The sequence below is a fragment of the Echiichthys vipera genome (genome assembly GCF_963691815.1).
Source record: "Echiichthys vipera genome assembly, chromosome: 10".
Taxonomy (NCBI): Eukaryota; Metazoa; Chordata; class Actinopteri; order Perciformes; family Trachinidae; genus Echiichthys; species Echiichthys vipera.
This window is the reverse complement of record NC_139835.1, coordinates 17,026,005-17,042,414: the sequence shown is the minus strand read 5'-3', so window position 1 is coordinate 17,042,414 and position 16,410 is coordinate 17,026,005. Positions and strand designations below refer to the sequence as shown.

The 16,410-nt window shown below is 38.2% G+C and overlaps 1 protein-coding gene across 1 annotated transcript; it reads left to right on the top strand.

Moving 5' to 3' along the window:
* Positions 1-410: 410 nt before the first annotated feature.
* Positions 411-15,496, top strand: acvr1c (activin A receptor type 1C; the record flags this gene model as incomplete). The annotated part of the gene is made up of 9 exons (XM_083921257.1): positions 411-496; positions 7,148-7,378; positions 10,490-10,732; positions 10,872-11,102; positions 11,203-11,370; positions 12,067-12,223; positions 13,422-13,546; positions 13,755-13,885; positions 15,371-15,496. Exons 1-9 carry the CDS (start codon positions 427-429, stop codon positions 15,494-15,496), a joined length of 1,482 nt encoding a protein of 493 aa, XP_083777383.1. The 5' UTR covers positions 411-426.
* Positions 15,497-16,410: the final 914 nt, after the last annotated feature.

Below are 16,410 nucleotides of genomic sequence, written 5' to 3'. Positions count from 1 at the left end.
TTTATAGTCATTCTCCTATTGTCCTTTTATTGTAGGCCTAATGTTATCAGTTTAAGCTGTTTTTAGTGAATAAGTGAGAGCTGGCACCTCCCTGAATGGAATACATGGCTGTGTTTAATATGCAGACAGGAGGTGGTGTTGCACTGGACCCGCAGCAGTTAAATGGATGTGCAATCCACTTTCTCTCTGGCTCTCATTCACATGTCTTCATCAGAGGTCTGCAGCGCTAATCCTCTTAAATTCCAGTCAACGGAGGCGGAGCAAACCCCTCGTTGCGTTTTACAGTTTCCTCCCCTGCGTTTACTGTGCGAGGCTATTTGAGCGGGGGTGCGTGGCCGGAGGACTTTAGCGCCATGAATAATGTGTTGTTCTGTAGAGTAGCTGTGTAAACGGTGCGTCGGCGACGGAGCAGATGCGGCTCTTGCCATGATTCGTCCCGGGAAGCGGAGCTTTCAAGCGGCGTTGATCTTTCTGTCCTTCGCCCAGCTGACTGCAGGTACAGTAGCTGACAGATCCTCGCTCCACACTCACTTTGCATTATGTTAATCAAATGCATTCATTTAGTAAATTAGAAACACATTCAAAACACATGTGAGTTTTATTAAACTCCCTACCATAAACATTCTTGGCTAACTCTAAGTTCAGTTGACATACAGTATGTATGCCCAATAAACTCTTATGGGTTATATCACCAAACCAAACACTATCCATTATTTAACTTTAAAGTACATATTATTTTTATAACAATAAACTCACCTTTGTAAATTCAAAGATTGCAAAAAAACTAAATATAATGTACTCTATGTAGCTTTATTTCTGTTGCTATTAATGCTCAGAATGTTATTTAAAACAGTACTCTACTATAAAAAGCTACCTGATTGTCCATGTTATGTCACATGTAAGGAAGTAGATGTTCATAGACCATGTGTTTCGAGTTGTTGTGAGTCTGCTTGGTGAAATAATAGTTTTGCAGACCAATGATTGAAACCAATCTTTCAGGCACAGTCAGTTTTATTTTTCTTGCCATTACCCAGTCAGTGCATGCCATAAGATGAAGGTGAGACCATGGTGCCATTGCTGTAGGCAAAACTTAGAGCAAGATATCTTTGTTTCTTTTATACATCTTATTGATAGCGCTAGACTCTTACTTGTTTGTTTATTGAAAAATTAAAGTTGTTTGTTTTTATAATTGAACTGGACTGTCTGATTTGACTAAATCCACACTAGAGTTGAAACAATTATTCAAGAAAAAATACTGCTAGTCGGACAAACGGGGTTGTCGGAAGTTGCACCTTGGGTTTTGTCAGGCTGTGATTTGCATGTTTCATAATTTTCATATAGACCAGACAATTAAACTATAATGGAAATAGTCATTAGTTGCAACTCCAACTGATACTGCAAGCCGTGGTCCGCAGGCTGTTATGCCGTATTTGATATGATCAAATACATTGTAAATGAACTTCAAGCGGCTGCTGGCAACACAAATGCCTCCTTTACATTTAGAGTGGGAAAAAAAAACAAGCAGCCACCCACCTGTTACAGCTGATTTATACTGGTGTCCTGGTGTGTACCCTGAGAAATAGGTATGTGACTGAAATCTTGTCTGTCAGATGAAGTTAAACAGCACTGGTTAAAGTGACCATTTCCCTATTTTTGGCTACTTATGGTTCAGACTTAGAACAGGACACATAACACCAACTTTTAACTTGAAAAGTGGACCATGGGGCGGCCGTTGGCTGAGTGGTTAGAGCAGTCGCTGCATGAGGCTGAAGGTCCTTGAGTCAGCGGCCGAAGGTTCGACTCCGACCTGTGGCCCCTTGCTGCCTGTCTCCCCCCCTCTCTCTCACACCCCATTTCCCCTATTTAATAAAGCTTAAAAAACTGCCAATATAATCTTTAACAAAAAAAAGCTGAACATGTGCCTGTTGGGGCAACAGAGGTTAACTGTAAAAGTGATAACTGAACACACAAATTCGACAGAGGTTTTTCCCCCAGGTAATAAGCTGCATAATGCAGGTAAATCAAATATACAGAGATCCAATGAATGATATTTAAAGTACCAGTACTACCTCTCTATATAATGGCTTCATCTGCAATATAAAGTCTGTCTGATAAAAATCCGTTATTGCTGAAGGCTTCTGGGGTACAAAGGTGATTCAAGTTCATCCTCCCCAAACTAGAAAATATATTTTTGGACGCGAGACAATAACTGACAATAGATCCAAGTTCCTATAGCACCAAGTATGCGATGTATGTCATTTCTGACTCATATTCCAATTAAGTTCAGCCTTTGTGTGAATGTACTCACAGGAGACCGGAAAAACTCGAACAAGGGGTTTATTTAGTCAAGTGATTCTCATGCAAGTGACATGTCAGCCTGTCCACTACTGACTTGATGCTCCATTACACGTTATCACATATGATAATTTATCATCTTTCCTAGGAATTATACCATGATGAAATCATATATCAGGATATTGTGATACACTAATTTGTCTAAATTGACAATAATAACCACTTCACTTAAAATGATCCAAAGATGTTATCTGAAATACCTGAGGGAATATCATTTGAACATTGCTGTATTGTTTTATAATCCAAATCTTCATAGCATACAATGGGGCGCCCAGATGTATATTGTTAAAAGAACATAAAAATGTCTATGCATGTATGTATGCTTAACAGCGTTAAGACAATATTTATGTCATTTGGGAGACACTTTAAGTTCTGATCCATGCCGGTGTGTTCATTTTGCGCTGAAGTTCTGAATAAAATAAGAAAATATGAAGTACTTTTGATTTGTCAAATACTGAAATCACACAAGAGTATACAAACATAGGCTTTACCATGGTGTTATTTCATAGACGTGCTCTATTGTGATATATATATCGTGACTGAGATATGAAATCACCTATATAAGGATAGAGGCTCAGAGATGGGCATCATAGACATTTTAGGGACTTTACTGTGCCTTAAGCACTCCCTGGATTCTGTGGTAAAGGAACAAATAAATAAATCACATTCGGAGGTTGTATTAGATATGATAAGATAACAAGACAAGAACAAAAGTCAACACAGACTGGGATAATTATCTTCTAATACAGTAGTGTTGCTGCTAATAGGTCCCACTTTAGTCTATATGCTTATTTGTATTGTGTGTGCCTAAACTAATATTTAAAACACACAAGTCAGTTCAGTGCCATGTGAAGTGGCAACATGTTACAATAAGGGGGTCTCCCAAACCCAATCCTGCTTAAGGCCCCAAAAAGTCTACCACTCATCCCTGCTGACTTTATCAAGCATCTCAGAGAAGGAATTCAGTTCTAACTCACTTGTAATGACGCATGTTTGGTGTCACTTAGAAGTTTAGGAGTAAATTACTCATCTCCTCCGTGATTGAGGGAAGCTGCAGAACTATCAGAACCTGTTAGGAGTTCTCGGATAGGAAACGGGCACAAATTCCAGCATGTGTGGAAATGTGCATTAGGTTTACTCAAAGTCACTGAAATTGAACCTTTGTGACCAAATCTTTCCCGGGGGGGAACTGCTCCATCTACAAAATGTGTCCACAGATCAAGTTGTGCCTTCGTGGAAAAACGGTTACAAAAGCAATGATATCAAAATGGATTGCTTTTCTCGCAGTTCAAAGCTCCAAGCGGTTTTATAACAATTTTTCTATACGGTTGACTGTGTTGTTGGATTCTTTCTCTTTCATTGGTTTCTGATTGTCTTAATGCTTCTTGTTTTGTTTGGTGTGGCAAACACTATGGTAAGATATGCAGAACAAAACCTATGAATCCATAACCAGTATGAAGGCACATGTCACACAGTTTGTCTCATTCACTAAACATATTTCAGTAGATCCTATGTGGTTTAAGATCTATAGCCTAATTTAATATAATGACAGACAATATATGGAGCAGTAAACAGACAAAATATTATTTATATCAATTTATTTTACCACTAGTAAATTCATTTTATTTACCATATTGAAAAAGAGACTTGTTTTTTTGCCTTCCTTGGTGTGTTTCGTACCAGCACTTTTAAAGACACCAGTATGTATTTTGTTGATTGTACGTTTTGAGAACACAACACCGTTCTGAGCATGTCTTTACAGACTTGAAACGGAACACTGTTTTGGTGTTTATGGCACCTCGTCTCAAAATGAACAATGTTGTTTCTATAATAGTAAACAATGGAGAAAAAAATATAATACTTCCCTGCCATCATACATGATTAAAGACCCTATTAAAGACAAGCACAATAATGATCATTCGTCATCATGTTTTATTCTATGTATTTTTTTTAATGCTTTAAAAAAGACCAACCTTGTTATAAGAGCTACAGTACATTAAAACTTTAGTAATTATTGCCCTTGAGAAAGTATGTTGCCAAGCAACTCCAAAGTATGCAGTTGAAGAATCTTCAGATTCCAGTCACGCTTCCTTTTAAACTGAACTCTGATCCTCTCTGTTGTTGGCTGTTTCTGTGAAAGAAGTCCTACTCGTGGAGGAGCTTTAAAAAGCACTTTGAAATATGAGGTTGGATATTCTCTATTTTTCGAAATGTCAATAAATTAAAAGACATAACTCATGATAAAAATATCCTGCTGAAATGTACGCCACAATGATATTCCTTTATGAGTAACATTTGCTAAAACTGTTCCCAGCTGTTTTGGGAAATCATGGACCGTTGTATTGTTTTTATGTGAAGCCTATGAACACTAGTGGGGCTTCATGGCACAGCTAATGGGGATCCTGCTAAATAAACAAATAAACATATATAATTACATATATTCGGTAGGTAGAAGTAGACTTAGGACTGAGTGCCGCATGCAATAATAGTGAGATGCTATTGAGGGAAGGACTAACACATTGCTGGTTTAGTTTTCATGGGATTTGATGATTGACAGAACTATGCCTTTTCTTTTGAAGTTTTTCTCAATCCATCTTTGTTGACACATTTCAGAGACAACCCTTTATTTCAGTTCAATAGGGAAATTGCGGTGTGCACCAAGGACCAATCCTTGGCCCCTGACTGCTCTCTTTTTTGTATAATTATCCTTTTATTAAACATGTTTTTACAACTGCTTCATGGATGACACACAGCTGTGCTTCATTTAAGCCGTAAAACCTGAACAACTTGTCTTCCTCACTGAGTTGTTTATCAACTATAAAGGTTTAGACATCCTCAGGTCTCATTTGAAGCTCAAAAGATACATGGAAAGATAGATTTTTATCACTGATTAAATTTGACCATGAACATTGCAATTCAAACCCCAGTAACAAAAGTAGGAGTCACTTTGTGTTTGCAGCGTGAACTTTGACCATCATGTGAAGATTCTATTTGTAAAAAGTGTCTAGTTTAGTTTATTCTTTCTCAACAGCTGGAAACTATTTATTAATGCTACCTTTCCTTCTCAGAGTATATATATGCTAAGATTGCTCCTCAAAAATGCCACTTCCAGACTTTTGACAAAATCCTCACACAGTTCGTAGATAACTGTGATTATACCTTTTCAACACTGGTTGTTTGTCGTGTTCAGAAATAGTATATGGTTCAGCATGTTTTAAAAGGTCTCAAGTTCAGGTTAGAATCTTTGTGGTTTTTGAGTTGCTTCCTTGAAAACCTTAAAGCAACACAGATGATCACAAGATAGGGTGACAGTTTTCTATCATAAGCACATTATTTTGTAATATGTCTCAATTTTGCTTCTTGTTTTTTTTTTTTATATCCTTGTCATTCCGGTACATTATATCCAAGATTCAAGATTCAAGATTCAAGATTATACTGTATAATTCCATCCTTACAGCCACATATTTTTTTAATTTACCTTTATTCAACCAGTAAGTCCGTTGACACTAAAATCTCTTTTTCAAGGGTGACCTGGCCAAGATAGCGTGGCATTACAAGGTTACACAATTATAAAATAGAGCATGTGAAAAACAGATAAGGGACGATTGAAATAGAGCACACACAATAGATACATTATAAGAATCCAAAATCCATTTTAGGATTAGTAGTTTCACTCTTTTTTTCTTTTTATTATATCACACATAATATGTAATATCTCCTTGACGTGAAAATATGGAGAACATTTAGTAACTGTCACTAGTCATGAAGACTTTGTTGAAAACATTCAGTGGTACAGAATCTAACATCAATATAATATAGAAACATAAATCCACAAATGATGGAGGTTTTGGGCCAGAAAAAAACAACAGCAGTCCTTGGTAGTTATATTGCCCCAGAGCAAACACAAGATTATGTGGTTATGTCAAACTGACAGTCTGTGAATAGTGAATCTTCCTGACAAGATGTATTGGGAATGTTTTTGTTTTTGTTTTAAATTGACTGAGCTTGCATGAAAACCACTCCTCCCTCCATCATTTCATTACCTGTACAATCTTTCACAAAGCTAATACATTTGAATTTTTATTGACATGGTCGGAAAGGTGGTAATCATGTTTTTCATTGGGGTCGTAGTGGTGTATTGGATTGTATTATACTGAAAGGTTTTTTTCAAATATTTCGTAAACAAAAAGGCTAAAAGTAAACAGAAAAAGCATAAGCTCTGTAAAAAATAACATTGCCTTAGATCATACCTAATGAAATGGCCAAGGTTTTTGTTTACTGAGCAAACTAAACTGCATTAAAGGAAGAATACATTCACGCATACTGTATATATGACTGTTTTGTCTAAGTTTATGATAAATATTTTTCACAACTTTATAATATATTTTATACATAGATACGGAGCCACTCCATTTGTTAAAAATAGTTTATACTGTATAATATTCTGACTGTTTATTTCCAGGTTATTCCAGTCAGCAGGCAGTGCAGGCTTTCTTATCAATCATTCACGGTCTTATCAAACAAAGCATGACAGCAGCTCCAAGAGGAACACAAGATTATCTGGGTGTTAAACTAAGATGCATTACGTTGGTTCCTCCACCTCCAGCCATTTAAGAGCACAGAACTGCTTATGTAACTGGAGCGCCATGCTTCTAAAGGGTTAAAGACCACTAGTCATGGCAGTATGTGAATGAACCCCAGTGATTTTACAAATGAATAAATTGCCTTGTGTCTAGTGGGAAATGCATGTGGAGAAAACTTTTTTAACCTCGAGTGATGTAATATGTTTCAGGTCTGAGGTGTGTGTGCCAGCTTTGCACCAACCGCACCTGTGAGACGACCTCAGATGGGGCCTGCTGGAACTCTGTGATGCTGGTAGATGGGAAGGAAGAGACGGTCAAGTCCTGTCTGTCTCCCTCTGAGATGAAGGGACAGGTCTTCTGCTATAGCTCCCGAAACGTCTCTAAGAGGAACTGCTGCTTCACTGACTTCTGCAATAATGAGACCCTGCACCTACAACCAGGTACAGCCAATGTGATGCTTTTGTATATCTGATGCTCCATCTCTATCTCTGGTTGTCTTTTAGTTCATTTTTTAGCCTATTCTAATTCAAACAACAAACACAAACACTTTACCTGCAGCAGTAAAGACAAAAACAGACAAAAATAATAGATGGATTCACTCAGACAATGTGACATTGCTCAGGAGTGACAGCCGTCATTCGACAGCAACCCCCCCAAATCAGTGTGGGATTTCCCACTCATTCTGGCCCTGGCTAGACGAGGTGGATGCTGATCCTACTAGATCCTGTGACATAACAAATCTGGCAGAGGCAAGGGACGCCGGTTAGTGATCCTCCCCCTCCCTCCACTGATTTATAAATAAACACTTCGTCAGGCATGTAGTCCTACTGCACGTTAAAAGCCTCACATGGGTCTGCTGGGTGAAAGTTGGCCTTAAAGCAGGGGAAGATTACTTACACCTGTGGATAGACAATTTAGTAGAAAACACCGGGAGGTCAGAGTTACACTTTGTTTTTCTCTCTGTTCCCCTGCTGCTAGCGGAAAAACACACATCCAACACATCATGGCATCATGTCATACGTGGAGCACCATTATCATCGATCATCTATCATCTAATTGGAGTTGTGTATACTTGATGAATAAGTCCGAGTTCCCTCACCTTATAGATTGCTTTTGTTCTCCTCAGCTAATCGGAGTACCGGTACTAATTATCTGTGGGTTTTTTCACCACAAGAAAGCCTTTACTAAAGTATACATAGTATTTTGACCCATTACTCATATGACAGTATTGATTAGTGAAGCTTGAAGAAAATCCACAGTGTATCGTATCGTACTGTATGTGAACCTGTAAAACCAAAAACATTACAAAAATAATAAATTCACATTGATTTCAGTGCTTGCAAACTAATTCTGTTTTTCCAATCCATTGAATTGCACATGAGGACACTATTTTGGGCAGTTTTCATTATTGATTAATCCAGCAATTACTTCTTCAGTTAATCAATTTAACATTCTTTGAAATACCAGAAAATAGTGGGAAAAATGTTATATCCCACAGCCCGAGGTGAAGTCTACAGATGCCCCAAAGATATATATTTACTGTCATACAGGATGGCATATATATACACATTTAAACAACATGTTGAATATCACAATTGTTGCATATGAATTATCTGATGATCAACTAATCAACTGATTGATTTATTGTTTCAGCTCTAATTTGCAGACAGACAGACCTTTTTAAGGTATAAATTCAGGTGAGGCACCCAAATCAATTCTGCTAACTCATCCAGACTCTTTTTAATGAGATGGATTTTTCAGACAATGGTTCAAATCAAATGTAGAGGTGATACAGAAGATTTAAAGTGTAAAGTGCTGCAGACTGTTAATGAGACAGATCAGGGCAGCAACCCTCGGGCTGTGATGGTGTTGGCTGTGAATGAGGACACTAGAATCAATGTGTTCCACTGCTCTGCTAAATATCAGCATGTGAGCTCGTCCAGTTTGTTATTTATTTTCTATCTGCAAAGACGTAATGTTTGTTTGTGCCCTTGCTGTGACTTCTGAACAGGCCTCAATAGTAGAAGGCACTTACAGTTATAAAAGGTGAAGTTGTAGGCAGTGGTTAACGGTTTTGTGTAGCTTTATTTATAGTTCAGTAACTGTCCTTTAAAGGTCCTGATGGCTCATTTAAAGGCACAGTTTCTGAAAACACGAGCTGTGAGCATTTCTCTGTGGATCTGCAGATCACACAAACCAGGTTTATAATTAAAAAGATATGGAAATCAATTTTTTTTTAAGATGGGACCTTTAACGCCTTGTTTCTCAATCTCCTTGTTAAGATGTGTTGTCAAACAAACAATTAATGGAAATAGAAATGACTGCTGAGATTGCTTTCTTGACCAATGCAGAGTCACCCTAAAAGTCAATAAACAGAAGGTCTTTTGCCACTGGGCCAGAGGAGATTACAGTCTTGTTTTGCATCATGTCTGCTGAGCTCCAGTTGGACACATGCAGATATGTATTTAGGTAAAAGGCTAAAGATGTCTTAGGAAACTGTGGTTTAGTTCAAAAAGTGTTGCTTTGCACATTGGGTCATCTGCAGATGTTGCATGTTTGAGGCACTCCTGGTGAGGACATTTCATGCTTCGGGGATTTAAGAAAATGAAATGGATGAAGAAATATGGAGTAGGTTTGAATTTCTCAAGTCTGCATGGTTTATGTTGAAAGTGTATGTTAAAAGACATATTAGTTCCTGCAATGATTCCTGAAGTTAAAATGAGACACAGCAATCGTATTTGACCCAATCAAGTTACGTTTTGCTATAAAATTCTTTGTATTCCTTGAAAACTATAATTTATTACTAGTATATGCTACAATGCTGTTACAGCGTTTACTGCTTTTTATGTTGTCAACAGGTCTTTAACTCTCATATAACCACAGCGCCCACCAGCTCTACTATTTTTGTTTGTGTCCAGGTCTCTTTTGTCCACCCACAGACATAATGAAGGTCAGAGATAGAAATGCCAGATTACATTGTGTTGTTAAAACCCCCCATTTATTCTCACAGTGCACCTGTTGTCTCTTATTTTAATGGACAAAAGCGAAGAAAAAAAATAAACATTTAGATCTGTACTTTAGGAAAAAAGGTTTCTCAGTTCTAAAAGCTTCTGCCTCTGTCTTTTTATAACTTTTGATTAGTGACATTTATGGGCAGTGATGAAAATGTCTGGCACTCTGGAAAACACTTCTTTTTTGGCAGACAAAACTTAGCATCTGCCAAATGTACAATTTCCATCGTTCTAAATATTAAGATTGTCGGCAGGGTGATGACTCAGTTTTGCTGAGCTTGTGTTAAGGTCAGAATAATTTGTTTTTGAAATACAGTACACCAGCATTTTTCAGCAGTAAACATCACTGATATTTATATTATCCACTTGAGAAGATGACTTTAGTCCATACTCTTGTACACCACACAAAGTAATCAATAATAACCACCAGAGGGTGCAACATTCATAATTACATTTCATTCTACTGATTCTTCCTCTTAAAAGTTCAATTTTAGGGAACAATGATATGCTAACAATGTCCTGTTGTGTGTGTGTTAACAGAGAGGCCTTTAGAAGAACGCGGCTGGAGCAAGCTGCAGCTGGCAGTGGTGATCCTGGTGCCCTCCTGCCTGTTGTGTATGGGCATCCTGCTGGCTGTATTCGTTGTGCAGGGCCACCGCTGTGCCTACAGCAGAGCCCACAAGCAGGACCCAGAGGAGCCTCTGGATGACCAGATGCTAATGTCACCTGACAAATGCCTCAAAGATCTCATCTATGACATGAGCACCTCAGGCTCTGGATCAGGTAAAAGTGACGCCGCCAGACAGCTCAGATATGATGACTCAGGCTGAGTAAACCCTACGAGATTTGAATAACTGTGAAGCAAGTAAAACGGAATGGCTGCATATGAATATCTGATCATCATTTTGCTGGTGGCTTGCAGGTCTGCCACTGCTGGTCCAGCGGACTATAGCTCGGACCATTGTCCTGCAGGAGACCATTGGGAAAGGTCGGTTTGGGGAAGTTTGGCGGGGAAAGTGGCGAGGAGAGGACGTGGCGGTGAAGATCTTCTCCTCCAGGGACGAGAGGTCGTGGTTTCGTGAAGCAGAGATTTATCAGACAATCATGCTCAGACATGAGAACATCTTGGGCTTCATTGCTGCGGACAACAAAGGTATCAGATTCAGATACACTCATCAAATTCAGTCAAGGTCACATTATAGTCACAAGGTAAATGTGTTAACATGTGACTGTATTATTTGCTGTTGCTGCAGATAACGGCTCGTGGACGCAGCTCTGGTTGGTGTCAGAGTACCATGAACATGGCTCCCTGTATGATTACCTGAACAGGTACACAGTCTCCTTGGAAGGCATGATCGTCCTCGCTCTGTCTATAGCCAGTGGGTTGGCACATCTCCACATGGAAATCATTGGAACACAGGGTAAGACTGTAATAAGTGAATGAAGAACCTGCATTCTCATATTTGGACATTTTAACAATTGGACCTACAATGGCATGAGCACAGTAAACCCACCATATATTGTACCAATGGATTCTCTTAAACCAGAGTCCAACAGTAAAGGTCAAAGCTGTTTGCCGATTTATAAATTAGACTGTAATCATTAAAGATTTCTTTGAATTTTTTGATTGATTAATTTGTCTGTTAATTTCTACAATGTCCAAAAGAGTGACAGATGTTCAAAACAGTCTCCCAGATGCTAGTGTTGTCACACACGTCTTGTTTTTTCCAACCAACACTCCAAAATCAAATTACGATGATAGAACATGTAACATATAAAACATCTACTATTTACTTTAATAAATTACTTAAAAGATTAATTGATCATGACATTTGTTGGTGATAATTGTTCTGTTGATCCGTCAATCGATTAGATGAGTGAAAGTTTCAGTGCTACAGTACATGCACAGTAAGCCCATTTAACTGTTATTCCATTACATTTCCTTGCAGGCTGTCATAATTGGATTACATGATGTGATACACCATGTGAAAATAGTATAAAACATTGGTGCACGTGTTATTTTTAGCAAAAATAGGTCCTTATAATTATCCATTAATGAAAGATGAGAATTATGTGTGTATATATATGAAGCCTATTTGTGGCCTCTTTGTTTCTAGGGAAACCTGCCATCGCTCACAGAGACCTAAAGTCTAAAAATGTCCTGGTGAAGAAGAACGGCACAGCAGTCATCGCCGATTTGGGTTTGGCTGTGAAACATGACTCCAGCACTAACTCCATTGACATACCGTCCAACCACAGAGTGGGAACCAAGAGGTTAGATTTACCTCATTACACACACATAGTAGAAACAGGAAATGAAACTGAGTAAACCAGGTCTAATTTATTTGATGTGATATATTTCCCCATGGTTCATAAAGCAGTCAACTTCTGAATTTCTCCAAAGTCAACTTGTTTTTAAGTTTTATGGGTAATACTATTTATTGGTTACCAACCCGGAGTGAGCCAGCTTCCTAGGCGCTGTTTTATGCAAGAAAAGCAGAATCTGTAATTAAAAACCCAGTGGGTTCCCACTGTGTCAGGCACTTTCAGTCCCACAAGTGATTCCTAAAATACTTTGCTGTTTGATTTAGCAGGGTGTGTACACAGTGCAATCATAAAATAATTGTGTTGTGGGCCCGTTGAGAAAAATGCTAGAAAAAAACCGTACAGATAGTAAAAAGTATAAATAAGAATAAATAAAATAAGAGGTAGATAAGACTACAAAGTTAAAAAAAAGAGCAATTAGAGACAAAGTTACAAGGTAAGAGACAAGTTAAAGTGACACGTGTAATAAATAACAGCAAATCTAGCATGTACACCAGAATAATATAAATACTACTTTTCTTTTCAGGAAGACACATTGAGATTGGGATCTCTGATAGTACAGTATGGGTGCAATGTAGTATAGACAATGGAAATAATATGATATAGTATAACATAATATAGTATAGAAATGTAAAAGAATATCAACTGTAATATGGTATAGTAAAGCAAAGTGTGTTTCATCATTTCATATAATAGGGCATAATATTATAGTTTATATATATTTTGTGTTAGAAGCAAACATGACTTGATGCAGGCATGATACAAATTATCGTAAAAACATATGTTTCTGGTAATATAATATATATAAACACATGTATTTAACAATACAGACCAAACTTGGACTTTGGCGACTCCTAGTGGTACTATCAAGCGCTCACAAGATTATATATATCTTTGTCAAACTAAAGCCATAAATCACCAGTGAGTGTTGTTTTTAAAGAAGATGTGTTTGTTCTTCAAGTTCCCAGAAACATAGTGTTCAAATCTCTTCAGAGTAATGAACAGAGCTTGTTTTGTTCATCCTCTGAATGCTTGATTTTCATGTTCTCTTAGAACATAGGGGAAACAAACCCACGCACAAATAGGTTACGGAAAGAAGTACTGGGCTTTTTATTTCATTAGGTCTTAATCATGTTGTTCTCTGCAGGTACATGGCATCAGAAATCCTGGATGACACAATCAATATGAACAATTTCGAGTCATTCAAGAGGGCGGATATCTACTCGCTAGGGCTGGTGTTCTGGGAACTGGCCCGAAGATGCTCTGTTAGAGGTAGCCTACTTTTAAATGACGTATGCACTCCTCAATATTTCTAGAAATATGGACAACATCAGCCATGTGACTTTGTCTTTCGCACGATCATGTTGTTTATATTCTTGTTTTTTTGTAGACTGCACTGTTCACAATCAGTCCTGTGGATCAATATGTGGGTGTGGAAAAGCACGATGAACAAAATCTCCATCTTTGTCCTTTTTCACAGGACTTCATGAAGATTTCCAGCTGCCTTATTATGACCTGGTGCCTTCTGATCCGACCATCGAGGACATGAGAAAGGTGGTGTGTGAGCAGAAACTCAGACCCAACGTCCCCAACCAGTGGCAGAGCTGTGAGGTGAGAGGAGAGAATTAGCTGATAGTTATCACAGACACTATTAGGCCGTCACCCATTGGTTTGTGGACTACAGTTTTGAAGCCAGGAGACTTCATTTTTTTAAAAACTGAAGGTTACTATGTTTGGACAAAAGGGCGGGACTGGCGAGGAGAGCTAAGCAACGTCAGGCTGCGTTCCCAATGTTTTAATAACGCTGTGCTAAGCTAAATGCCAAAGAGGGAAATTGACGTTTTTTCAGCCGGTTGATCAACTAATTTGGTAGACTATTGGGTGAGCTTGGACCTCAAGCTTGCGCTAGCTATGTTAACTTAAGGGAAACGGCGATTTTCAACCGGCTCTTTGTCACTGCGGTGAATGGCGTCAGCGGTCGGAGCTCTCCGCTCACCCGCCAGGAATAATCTACAGGATGAATTGCGTCAACTGGCTTTAGCATTTATCTTAGTGTAATTTAAACAACAGCAGAGCAGAATGCAGCCACCCCTTGTACAAATATGATCACATAATAAGATGGCAACGGCCAAAATAGTATATAGTCCACAAACCAATGGATGACGTCACGGCAGCTACGTCCATGTTCTTCGACTTCTGAATAGAAACGACAGACGTTGCGATGTAAGAACAGTTTGTAGTCCAACATGTTTGTGAATTCAGGTACATTTTATGAAACTTAAAATATAAAATACACTAAAATACAAAGATGACCAAAATACACCTTGAAAATTCACACCACTGAAGCAGGTAGCCCTGTTGTAATAGAAACACAAGGGCCGAGTCAAACCAAACCGAGCCGAGCCGAGCTAGCCCATGCGAAAAAAACGACAAACTAAGTCACTAGTGTGTGAATAAGACTGTAAAAATCAGATAGGCCTATAAGACTTTTACTCCACGAACAAAACTAACTACACTTGAATCATCTTTTTTTTTTATCCTTCTCACCAAATTAGTAGCTTTAAAGGGATAATTGGGATTTTTTTAAAACAGGGTTGTATGAGGTACTGCTCCATCAGAAAAACAGTCATTTTATCTCACAGAACACTGGAGTAGCTCATCTCCTGCTGCCTCAAATGGTTAGTTTGTATTATTTTGTGATTTTGGTATTTTAAATGGTTAGGAACCAACTACACTGATAGAGTGTAGATAGCGGTAGACCAGCGACTGACATATTCAGAAAAGTAAAATGACATTTTTTGGGAAAGCAGTCTGGTGGCTTTTCGGCTCAGTTTTTCAGCATGTTGCTGTTTGGAATAGAGCTTACTGAAAGACTGCAAAAGCCAAAGAAACAATAATAAACAATACTGAGAATTTAAGATTATTGACAGATTTGAAGTAAGATGAGTCAGAAACAGCCTGTTTGAATTGTGATGAGATTGGCCATCATCTCTCAAAATGAACAATGCAAAGTCTGACTCTTGTCAGCCTGTTGTCTGAATAAAGTGACATTTTGCCTTTTCTATAAATAATACTGTCTGCTTGTTGATACACCAGGCTCTGCGTGTGATGGGCAAACTGATGAGAGAGTGCTGGTACGTCAACCCTGCTGCTCGACTCACTGCTCTGCGTGTCAAGAAAACTGTGTCTCAGCTGTCTTTCGTCAAGGACGTCAAAGATTAATTAGATTTGTTTCCCTGCAGACATCACTGGTGCACTTTGGACTGAGAGTTGTTGGAAGCAAACTGGGAGAAACTGTTCTCTCTAATGGCCTGAGGCTGCCCTCTGCAGGACACAACCACACTGTTCACCCTCAGAGAGCAACTTCAGGTTGTGTTTTGGTGCCAAAGTATTGTTGGGGGGGGGGGGGGGGGCTTTGATAGGAAGAGCCATATGGATTAATAATATGTATGATGTACAGATTATTTTTGCTACCTCAGACATTTAAGTGCCCAAAGCTTGAAGTTGCACATTGTAATGTTTTTGTGCCATATCTTGTATCAAACACAGTATTGCTGAGTAGTTAGTGTTCTAACTGACAATCACAAAGGTTACTGGATAAGACACCCTAAACTGGTTCTGACTGGTTTTAAATGACACATTTACAGACTGTCCCTAATAATCTGAATTTTAAAGCTTAGTTAGATATATGGTTTGTTAAAAGTTCAGAGGAAAATGTCTGTAATACAACTGTGCATTTCCAAGTGGAAGATGTCTATATATCAAATATATGTAAATATTTAAGCCACTAACTATGTAAGTGGCGCCCAAAGGGCAAAATCAAAAAATTTTGACTGACTAATGATAAGAATTACATTTAAGTTATACATATTGTAATAGCCTCACAGGATCAGTAGAGTTGCAGTAGACTTTTTTTTGCTGTTGCTATAGTCTTGTCCTTAATATAAAGACAAGTACAGCTATAAGCTCCTGCTATACGTTTTGCACATTTAAAGCTTTCAGTTGCTGAAAAGAGCTGCTCTCTGACAGGTGAATGCTAGTTTGTTGACAAACAAAAGCTCATTCATGAATGTGAAAAATTATGTTTTATATGTTTCAGATCTATTTATACACACTAGAAGCACGTTATTCAAATC